Source organism: Gigantopelta aegis, chromosome 15 (genome assembly GCF_016097555.1).
Source record: "Gigantopelta aegis isolate Gae_Host chromosome 15, Gae_host_genome, whole genome shotgun sequence".
NCBI lineage: Eukaryota > Metazoa > Mollusca > Gastropoda > Neomphalida > Peltospiridae > Gigantopelta > Gigantopelta aegis.
Window position 1 is genome coordinate 13,146,547 of NC_054713.1, and position 12,259 is coordinate 13,158,805.

Here is a 12,259-nt window from a genome sequence, read left to right on the forward strand (position 1 = left end):
GTGTTTTAATCCACTTGCAATGTAATTCCAGACTTTAAGGGCAAATCTTACTATTCAGTCAAAATTTTAAAGTTATTACACCTTCTTGAAATTTTCACATATTATAAAAATGTCTTTGTATTACTCGAATGTCCCCCAAAATATCATAGCCTATATAGACGGATGGTATTTTGTTATGTCACTGTGTATGTTTCTGTGGTAGGCCTATTCATGGTGACGTCATGCCACTGTCGCTCTGCTAATTAACGATTCTACTGCTACTCAGTATATCATGTAATTTTCTGCGTGAATTGGATGCAAAACAATTAAAGGTGTGGCAACTATAACTGCTTTTCACACACGTAAATTTGCAATATCTTGTGAAATAAGTTGCAGATTCTGATTCACTCAGTCGACCAAGTTATTCTGATTACATTCTTGCGTGTGAGACTAGCAGAGATTTAATCAATCAGACATGTAAAATAAAGGCATTTATTTGAAGAGCTTTAACTTTGCTATATTTTGTTTGGCTAATTGAAACATGAATTTTCGGATTAAATTTTCCAAATTGCTTGTAATTTTAGTATTCATTTTAAATTATCTTCTTTTTTTTTCTTTCCTTTTTTTGGAGGGGGGGGGGGGGTCTTTCACAGCAACACCAGTAGGTAGTACTAAACCAAATAACTTCTGGCTGGGTCAAAGTTCGAGGTGCACCCAACTTTTGACAGAGAAGTGAACACCACAAGTCCTGTGATTGGCGATAAATGTGTGTGTGTTGGTTGTAAAAAAAGATAGTTTCATCTGGGCAAAAAATGTATGCAATTTTATTTCATCTAGTACCACTGTGTCAAGTAGCCTTGTGCTTGAAACATGTATGGGGTACCTGTAAAAAAAAAAAGTACTCAAATTTTGTGCGGAACTAGGGTAGTCATAGACGCTACCCGTTATCTCAGAAATGAACAGCTTGACCCCAAAAAAATTCTGATTCATTTTAAGGGAGAGGGTGGTAGTATTTATATTGTGGCATTTATCTCGATTGATACGCTGCAGGAAGGAGTTTTAGCCACATACATGTATATTACTATTGTCGTCTGTTGGATTTGATTTGGTAGTATACACCCAGTAGTCCAGTCTGTACAATGAAATGAGCAGTCTTTTCCAGTTCTCCTCTGTCACCATAGAGCTTGGTTGTTTCAATAGGCCACTCTGGGTATAATAATACATGTATGTGATAAAAGGTTTGAATACAAAACATGTTATCGATACATTCAGGATTTTAATTGTGCACTTTACTTCAAAACAATTGTTAGTTGTTGGAAGAATGAAATAATTTGCTCCACACAAAATGATTGTAGACAAACCTCCATACTGCGGTACAATGTAGTACAAGCACTTAAAATGGCCAGAAATGCACTTTGGTGGCCTTCTTTTTTTGTTCACTTTATTTAATTTTTTTGAAAATAATTTTATTGTTTAAGTACATATATATATTGCAAATGAAAAAATAATACAGAGAATAACTAGTTAGTGATGTCAAATATCTGCTTTATCCTGTTCAGGCCGAATGAGAAATTCCGCTCGGCCTAAGCAGGATAAAGCAGATATCCAACATCAGTAACTAGTTATTATTTTTATCCTGCAGACCATAAAAATTAATGGGAAAAGCTATTATTTCTGTTATTTCTGCCACATTGTATGATGACCTAGAGGTCAAATAAGCAATTTTGTAATGTAACTACATGTATGCGTCTGACGTCATATGAGTGACGTCAAAAGTCATAATCTGCTAGTATACGTTTATGACTTCGCTTTAATCGATCATCATAATCTGTCAATAGAAACAGTGGTTGCAGGATAAAATAAGATTGTAATTAGTTTAATTTCAGACTAGAACTGTAATTTAAAAATAATTTGTTAAATCTGGTTCAGGGAGTTCTTTCAGTTAAAAAAAAAAATTCCATTTTATTTTTTAAATTTTACTTTTAGGTGTTTGTGAAGCTTCAAGATCCATCTCGCTATGAAACAAAGAAAGGTGAACTTGTGGAAAAGTTGAAACTGAAAGCAGGACATCTGAAAAAGGTGAACAAGTTAATATTGCATTACCCTGAAATTAAAAAAGTTGAATAAAATAATATTTAATTACCTTAAAATAAAAAAAAGTTGAATAAATTAATATTTTATTACCCTGAAATTAAAAAAGTTGAATATATTTATATTTGATTATTTTGAAACAAAAAAAGTTGAATAAATTTATATTTGATTACCTTGAAACAAAAAGAAAGTTGAATAAATTCATATTTGATTACTCTGAAATAAAAAAAAATTAATAAATTAATATTTAATTACCTTGAAATAAAAAAAAGTTGAATAAATTAAAATTTAATTATCCTGAATTAATTAGATTTTTTAGTTTGAAACTTTTTTTCTGAGAATATAAATTGTCACGGCTTCCTATTAAAATAATTGCTTAAGATTTGGGAGCTATTAGCAAGATACAGTATATGTACATGTACATTGTGTATGTGTTTATTTTACACTGCAGATTTTAGCAAAAAAAAATTGTCATTTAATGGGATATAGTAAAAGCAGCCTCCGCAATATTGCTCATGGCAGTCGGCAATGCCGTGGGCTATATTCACGTTTTTTTCTCAGTGGCATGCTTTTTTTTTGCCATAATTATTTTCTTAATTGCAGGGTTTGTTAGAAAATTAATATATAAACATACAGAGATGTGAGAGCTATGCAAGAACGCGTTAATGTGCTTTTTGATTTCGTCTAAAAATTAAAAAAACAAAAACGATGCGAAAACAAAGAATCGAAAGTAGTATCGCACGATCGCAAGTAGTAATCACACGTTGTACATTCCCTTGGCTGGATTTCGTCAGCTTTGCTGCAATTGGCCAGTTATGTCAAATTCAGGATATGCTAATTGAAAGCCTTTGTTCGACTTGGGAAGAAAGAAGGTGAGCAGTAAGCTTGTTTGTTCCAGCCCCTCTCACATCCCTGAATATATAAGGAAATACTATTAAAATGTTGGGTTTTTCCCCCCGACTGCTGACTTTCCGAAATGCTTTTTTTTTTTTTTTTATATAATTGGTTAGTATATAAATAGTTAAACAGTTTAGGAGATACTATATGTCTGTTTATTATTTCAGACTGCCAACTTTCCGAAATGCTTCATCAGTTACTGCTGGGCCAACTCGAAGATGGCCAAGGATTCTGGGTCTCACTCGGCAGCTGGAGCGGTCGGGTGGGGAGACCCACGAAAAATCAAAGAATTTCTAGAGAGCAAGGGCATTTCTTGCTGGCTGGACGTCGAGAGAATGGGAACTAAGGTACAGTGTTGGGAATCAGTTGGAATTCCATCACCGATTATTGGGTATTATAAATGGTTGGCACCAACCGATCAACTTTCAGTTATACAGTCGGTTAGAATTAAATGACTATAGAAAGGATTTGAATTTTAAGTGCCATGCATTTCCATTGCTGTGTTCAAAGGGATCTGGACCTTAAAAATGGCTAATTTTACCTATAATAATCATTTCAAGTACATTTTGACCACACAATCAGTTAGAATTACATGTATATGACCATAAAAACGATTTGAATTATATAAGGGCCATGCATGTCCATTGCTGTGTTCATTGAGATCTGGACCTAAAAAATGGCTAATTTTACCTATAATGATCATTTCAAGTACATTTTGACCACACAATCAGTTAGAACTATATGACCCATAATTTTTTTAATTTTTTTTTATAAGGGCCATGCATATCCAGTGCTGTGTTCACTGGGATCTACATGTAGACCTTACAAATGGCTAATTTTTAACTTTAATGACTATTTAAATCTAATGTGTTTTTCTTTATGTACACATCAACATCAATAAGCAGACCTCAACCCCAACATTTACATCATCGAAACTGGAGGAACAGTTACTGGTCCAGGAGCAAAGACCAGCAAAAAAAATAGTTGATCACAACACCCACTACTCAGTTGGTTTGTCACGTTAGGCTGCTTGGGGGACAGACAACATTTTCTCACACAATCGATAATGGGTTTTCATAATCAATCATCATTTCATTAGACCCAAACCAATCAATTTTCAATTATAATTGATCATTGGAACATCACTACTAACTTGCTGAATAGGAATAGGAAATTTATACTCAGAAACACATCTTAAAATTAATTGCTATTAGATTGATGCCATTGTGACATGTTTCCAACTAGTAGATACAGAATAACTACATATAGTTAATGATGTAGGATATTAAATTTGTGATGTGCGGTCGGTTCGGGATCGATCCCCATCAATGGGCTCCAGCCAGTGCACCACGACTGGTACATATAAAAGATCCCTTGCTGCTAATCGAAAAAAGTAGCCTATGAAGTGGCGACAGCAGGTTTCCTCCCTCAGGATCTGTGTGGTCCTTAACCATATGTCCGACACCATATAGCCTTAAATAAAATGTGTTGAGTGCGTCATTAAATAAAACAGTTCCTATTAATTTTATCCCATGATGGTAAGAATAGGGAAGTTCACTCAGTCTTGCCACGTGGAATTTTCTAATCGGCCTGCACATAACAAGGCTGATATCCTACGTCAGTAACTGGTTATTACCTGTATCCTGTAATCCATACAAAAATTGAGAGGAAAAACCTATTATTCCTGTTTTATTTCAGCTTCTTTGTATGATATGATATAAGTTAAGAGAACAGTTTTGTGATGGAATCTGTGGATGTTTAAACCAATAAGACAAACATCTCTTTTGTTTAGTTGAGAATTTGAGGCATATCTTACAAAATGATTCATCATTTAAAAGTGATAATATATATAGATTTATATTCAGAAACAAATGATAAATGTTAACATTAATACAAATTGTGGTATTTTTATTTATGACATGGCCTTGTATTTTGATAGTCTAACCATAGTATTTATTCATGCACCAAGTGTTATAATATACTGATGGAAAGAAATAAAGGATCACACAGATAGCAATAAGAAATAATGTCTGCATCAAAAATCAATTGATATTGTCAGAAGTTGACTGGGAACATACACATGTATAGGCAGCATAGTCAACACTACAGACATTCAATCCCACATTACAGCTTGGTATGAAATACAGACACTACTACGCTAGTAGGGAATTGAATATGGTCTATAATTTGATGTGTTCCCTGATTTCTTTCCATCAGTATATTAAGATGTATTAACTTGTCCCCTAATTGGTATGTATTGTTTTTAGGAGGGTTTCTTTGAGGACATAGCTGAAGGTCTTAGAAAGGCGAAGGTCATGGTTTCATGTGTTTCAAATGAGGTATGAAAGAATTTTTTTTAATCCTTTTAATGTAGCAATGTTAATATTGTTTAATTTGGGGTTAATTTGTACATGTTAGCTTTATTTAGTTACCAAGTTTTATTACCATCATGACAACCAGTTAAAGATGTTAAAATATACAAATAAAGGCCAAATTAAACAGAAATATACTCTTCAAAAAAAGAAACGCAAAAGGGTACAAATGGGTTATAACTCCGATTTTATGTTTCCTACCGGTTCATGCTTTGTGAATATAAGGTCATTGCATGTCCCAAACACATTCCCACGGTTACATTCGATAAAACGCAGCTACTGTACAATAAAGTTCCAAAATGTGACTATTCGCAAAAACGCAGCCACGTGCAAACCATGTCACCACTGCACGTGCGTTGTCTGCACGTACAACATGAACACCGACAGTATAAAAGTGCAGGGTGTTCGCTTGCCTGGCCTCTGTATCTGGCCGACAGTTGACAATCCAGGACATGCCACGTCTCAGTGAACCGCAGAGAAACAAAGCCATCGGCCGACTAGACGCAGGCGAATCCAGAACGGCCGTTGCCAGGGCATTCCATGTGTCCCCAAGCACCATCTCCAGACTGTGGGACCATTACCAGCAACATGGATCAACACGTGACCTCCCTAGATCCGGTCGACCACGGGTCACTACCCCCGGGCAGGACCGCTACATCCGGGTACGCCACCTTCGGGAACGATTGACTACTGCCACCTCCACAGCCGCAGCAATACCAGGTTTGCGCAGGATATCCGACCAGACCGTACGGAACCGCCTACGTGAGGTAGGAATTCGTGCCAGACGTCCAGTTCGAGGTGTCATCTTAACACCACAACACCGTCGACTCCAACTGCAGTGGTGCCAGATTCATCAACAATGGCCTCAACTGCGATGGAGACAGGTGTGGTTCAGTGACGAGTCCCGATTTCTGCTCCGACGTCATGATGGAAGATGTCCCGTGTATAGGCGTCGTGGTGAACGTTATGCGGCAAACTGCGTGCAGGAAGTGGACAGATTCGGCGGGGGTAGTGTCATGGTGTGGGCAGCCATCTCACACACTGGCAGAACTGACCTGGTCCACGTGCAGGGCAACCTGAATGCACAGGGCTACATTGACCAGATCCTCCAGCCACACATCGTTCCAGTTATGGCCAACGCCAACGCAGTGTTCCAACATGACAACGCCAGGCCTCACACAGCACGTCTCACAACGGCTTTCCTACAGAACAACAACATTAATGTCCTTCCTTGGCCATCGACATCACCGGATTTGAACCCAATTGAGCATCTATGGGACGAGTTGGACCGACGCCTCCGACAGCGACAACCACAGCCCCAGACCCTGCCCGAGCTGGCAGCAGCCTTGCAGGCCGAGTGGGCCACCATCCCCCGGGATGTCATCCGTACTCTGGTTGCTTCAATGGGCAGGCGGTGCCAGGCAGTTGTCAACACACGCGGAGGCCACACCCGGTATTGACTCCAGATGACCTTGACCTTGGTGGTGTGTCCTATCACTTACTCACAATGGACTAGAGTGAATTGTGAACAATCCTGCAACATTTGGTAATTATCGGACTCACCATTCAATAATTAAATCAATTCTCCAAATGTTACGACAATGTGGTTTTGCGTTTCTTCTTTTGAAGAGTATATATTTAAACTTCGACATCTTGTTAGGATGTTATTTTTGTTTAATTTGGTGTTTATATTTGTATATTTTAGCATTTATAGCTGCCATTATTTATATTACAATGACATACAAAATAATTTTTAAGAACTACCAGACAAAGTCATTTGACTTTCATCATTCAATTCCAAGCTGTTTGGGGTGGGATCTACCTCGGTCTGTTGGATCAAACCACCTTAATGCACCCATTCTCTGAATGTTTTTTTTTTTACATCCCAACCAAAAGTTAAAGGTTTGACACCACTGGAGCACATTGATTTATTAATTATTGGCTATTGCATGTCAAAAATGTCCAAATGATTGACGTCCAGTAACCGATAATTAATAAATCAGTGTGGTCTAGTGATGTCGTTAAACAAAACAAACAAACTTTTTTCAAAGCCATTTATTTTTATGTACACTTCCTGGTATTTCCTCTTTGTTTATAGTTCAGTTCCCCAAATAATTACAAACTTCCCGTCATTCTACGATGTATTCAGTCAGGGTTAGTTCTGGCTACATGTATGTAAAACATTTCGCCAAATTATTTATTAAATGCCAAAAATTGCAGAAACCCACAAATATTTTTAACAAAATATCAATTATTACATTAAATTCTTTTGCCAAATTAAAATAAAACTTGCCAGTTGTGTTTAAAATTTGCAGTTGGCGAATTTGGTGAGTAGCAGAGTTAGCCCTTGTTCTATTCGGATTGGACGACGTCGCTTAAAAACTGAATATTAACCTTCAGTAACCTCAGAAAATTACGTCATGCGACATCATTACGTAAAACATGTCATAGAAAGAACTTTAGAAACTGTTTTTTGTGTATTTTGACCTAAATAAATTGTGTTATATACAAATTTAGTATAAAATTGCATCGCTACACTACATGATTTTATACCATTTGTGATTGTTTAACATCGATAAATTCACAAAAAATTACACAATTCTTATATAAACTTGATACGTTTTTCTGCCAGTATGCCGACTCGAAGAATTGTCGGATGGAGTTCCGTTTTGGCGTCTCGACTCTGCGGATTCCTGTCATCCTGGCTGTTGTGGGGACGGGCTACAAGTGGGAGAGGTCAGAGGTGAGAGAAGCTTAGAATTATTATAACAGGATAAAAGCTGGTGGAAAATGGCAGGCGTGTCTTTTCCAGTCATAGACAGAAGAGTTGGTGTAAGCAACATTTGCACCCAAGACAGTGTATGCTACAACAGCAGTTGCTCTGAATGTGCATGTAAAAACTCTTAACCTAATCTAACCTAGCAGGTGTGTCGCACAGATGACCACAATAGTCAGGTACCTGTCGTGACTGGAGAGACAAGGACTGGGATGTGGAGGTGGACAGTGAAAGAAGTTGAAAGAGAGAAGCAGCTGCCAGATTGGCAGGAAATAAGATGGAATTCACTGGAGAGAAAAGAAAGGGATAATTAAAAACAAAAAACAAATATGATAACAGGATAATAACTGCTAAAAATGTTTTAAAGGTGAAAACATTTATGTATAAAGAACCATGCAGAGCTGATAACTGTTAAAGAGTAGGTTATGTAGCAATGTTACACCGAGTTTCTTCTCCGTCTCGACCAAGTGTTGAAATTACCAAATGATAGATGCCTAATAGCTGTAGTTTATAAGGTGCTGGGGTATTGTTAAACATTCCTTTCTTTTATATTCGGCATTCTAGTAATGTTTCAAATCATCTTGACAGGTTGGACTAATTGCACTATCTAAACAAAATGTCAAAGTAACCAAATACCAGCCTCGGTGGCGTCGTGATTAGGCCATCGGTCTACAGGCTGGTAGGTACTGGGTTTGGATCCCAGTCGAGGCATGGGATTTTTAATCCAGATACCGACTCCAAACCCTGAGTGAGTGCTCCGCAAGGCTCAATGGGTAGGTGTAAACCACTTGCACCTACCAGTGATCCATAACTGGTTCAACAAAGGCAATGGTTTGTGCTGTCCTGTCTGTGAGAAGCGCAAATAAAAGATTCCTTGCTGCCTGTCGTAAAAGAGTAGCCTATGTGGCGACAGCAGGTTTCCTCTAAAAAACAGTGTCAGAATGACCATATGTTTGACTTCCAATAACCGATGATAACATAAAAAATCAGTGTGCTCTAGTAGCGTCGTTAAATAAAACAAACTTTACTTTAAGTATCCAAATATTAGACTTCAACTAGCCGCAGTCTATAATGTATAAATTAAACAAACCTTCCTTTCATTCTTCTTCTACATTCTGGTAATATTCCAACTCGTCTTCACAGGTGGGGCTGATGGCAACAGGTAACGATTGTCCCAAGGTCAACCTGCAGTACGAGAATGAGGCTGGTCTGCTAGAGTTATTCGCCCTTGTACAGGACGTACTGAGCAAGACAACTGAAGATTCTGCCACATCCGAGACTGCTTCTGAAATGAGGAAAATAGCATTGCAGGTTACTATAGTTACAGAAAAAAAATTGAGGAAAGGGAAGGAACGTAAAATGTATATAGTGCTTGAAATAAATTGGGGAAAGGGAAGGAACACAAAATGAAGTAGGCAAGATTCATGTATTTTATGCACAGTAACGTTCTGTTTTTGAACTAGACAGTCATGTAGTTGTACTTCAGTAAAGTACTAATTTTATTTCAAGATGCCAGATATTACAAGTCCTTTCTTAGGGATTAAATATTCATAATTTGGATTAGTGAGAGAGATGTAGAGAGATGGAGAGAGAGAGAGAGAGAGAGAGAGAGAGAGAGAGAGAGAGAGAGAGAGCGAGAGAGCGAGAGAGCCACAGACGGAGACATACAGATAGCAAGATTGAAAGACGAGGAAGATGGTAGGGGAGAAAGGAGGACAAAAGATTATTACTCTTATGGGTTTGATGTGCTTCACTATAGACTTTGATGTCACAACTGTTAGCTGATCATTTTAGTGCATTTCCATGATGGCAGTCATATCAACAACTAACTTATGTCATCAACGATATGTACATCATGTACAGCTACATGTATGACGCAAAGCTGTCTCTTGTTCTCAATTTGCAAACTTGTTTCAAATAACAGTATCGTTTGAAAATCTTCCAGAAAATGATAAAAATTAATAATGGGTAATAAATAGAATACCCAACTCGCTACTCGGCAATACCATTTTTCTTGCACTCGTAAATTGATGTTGTCTTTCCCTCGCCAAAGGCTTGGGAAGGTCAACATCAATAGATAAACAGTAATGCTTTGTAGCTCATTGAGTATTCTTTAAATGAATCATGGTACGGTGTATTAAAGGGTTATTAATGTATTATGGAATATCCACTTTTTGAGACACTTTAATCATTGAAATATCACCTTATGAAAATGAAGCTGTGATAACATTTTGACTTTGTTTATAATTTCATTCAACTCTTTGTTTGTTTAGAATTTAATTCAACTCTGTGTTTGATTCTAGAATTTAATTCAACTCTTGTTTGTCTACAATTTAATTCAACTCTTTGTTTAGAATTTAATTCAACTCTTTGTTTAGATTTTAATTCAACTCTTTGTTTAGAATTTAATTCAACTCTTATTTGTTTTGTTTGTTTGACAGGAGGTTCTGGAGCTGGCTCAGCGTAAGTTCCTTCGACACTTGGAGAACTACAGCAGCATGCTGGACCGCGATGACTTCCCCAACCTCCTCACCCTCGACCTCATCAACGAAACAAAGGTCAAGGACACTGTGGAGGAGGAGGAGGTTAAGGATGAAGAGTTTGAGAATGAGATCGCGAAGTTGATGGAGGATAAGACGATGGATCAGGCGGAACAAGAAGACAAATTACAGAAAGCTTACGATAAAAAGAAACAGAAGGTGAGAAAAGAAATAGAGGATTCGTCACGAGTGTTTTTTAATATGGAAAATATCAATTGACGGAGTCTATGATAATCTGTATTTGTCAAGGCTTTGCCGGTACAAATGATTAACTAGATGAGGTTGATATTTTACACATTAAAAACACAAGTGGAAAATTCCTTCTATTCTACAACATTTCTAAAATAATTCTAAAATAACATTTTAGTTTGATATTTAGTAAATCACATATTTACAATCATGAGTGGTAAATTCTGTCTTTTATAAAATTACCAAATGTTTGACATCCAGTAGCTAATGATTAATAAATCAAAACTAACAAACTAAGTATAACTTATTTTCCAAAAGAGTGGACCAAATTAGTTCTGTCTGTTAGTTCTCATTGTAATAGAGGATTTATTTGCATAATACAATGAAAAAACATTTCTTTCACATCTGTGTAAAGCGAGTACCCATTGTAGATCAATTATTATCCCGCAATCACTGTATTCATTGGCAATATATGGCGTAGGAAGTGGGGGGGGGCAAGGGGGCATGTGTGCCCCTCCTCCCCCCCCCCCCCCCCCCCCCCCCCCCCAATGCACACACTCTTTTTAGCACCTTCCTACACCCGTGTTTTTGAATGTTGCTGAATGTAGCTAGTGTCTTACAAAGAATGACGTTAATGTAGGCTATCTTGTATAATGTCAATATGGCAAAAGCCTTGCTAGGCTGACGATACTCAATTTGTGTACCCGTTTGTGTACCACAAAAATGAAATAAATAATGATTTTCTGACTATTTCTCTAGGATTGCAGGATAAAAGAAATAACTGGATACTGTCTTAAGATATGTCGTGTCCCAAGTAACCATAAATGGACAAAGTAATCTTAGTGAATCATATATTTTCTATGACCTCATCAACTTCAGAATCTACACTTTCAACCTAATTCTGAGGCTTTTTATTTACTGTTTTCCTGTTAAACTATATTAAAAACTACTTTTTAATGGTGTGCAAGAAATAGAATAATACACTCGTCAGTGGTGGCTCCAGAAAATCCATTTAGGGGGTGCCCAGTGACATGAGGTGGAATATCAAGGGAACTTTGGTGGAGGTTTGGATGGGGATTGTAAAAATATAAATTAATATATAATAAAATTATAACTATCGCAAAACATTTGGGGGGGGGGGGGGGGGGGGGCCTGGGTCCCACCCACCTAGATCAGCCTCTGCTCATGCCCATTGGAGATGATTTATCTTACAGCTCGTGGTTCCCAAAAGTGTCGAACTCACTTCCATTCGTTAAATACATTTGGCAATCACTTGTCGTAAGATAAATCATCTCCAGTTGGTACTTGTGTATTATTGTCTATGTAAATCTCTTTCTTTTTTAGGATGCTGCTGTAATAGAAAAGAAGAAACCACACAGGCAGTCTAAATACTGCTTTAAGCTGCTGTGCGAGTT

At 37.3% G+C, this 12,259-nt stretch overlaps 1 protein-coding gene across 1 annotated transcript in view; it reads left to right on the forward strand.

Annotated features, from left to right (window-relative positions):
• Nucleotides 1-12,259, forward strand: part of LOC121389673 — a 68,936-nt gene that overhangs the window by 47,459 nt on the left and 9,218 nt on the right. Inside the window, exons 22-28 of the mRNA XM_041521323.1 lie at nt 1,966-2,058; nt 3,135-3,314; nt 5,235-5,306; nt 7,972-8,082; nt 9,259-9,426; nt 10,557-10,814; nt 12,189-12,259. The exon at nt 12,189-12,259 is cut by the window's right edge and continues 7 nt beyond it. Coding sequence (XP_041377257.1) covers nt 1,966-2,058; nt 3,135-3,314; nt 5,235-5,306; nt 7,972-8,082; nt 9,259-9,426; nt 10,557-10,814; nt 12,189-12,259 — 953 coding nt within the window. The remainder of the gene's footprint in view (nt 1-1,965; nt 2,059-3,134; nt 3,315-5,234; nt 5,307-7,971; nt 8,083-9,258; nt 9,427-10,556; nt 10,815-12,188) is intronic.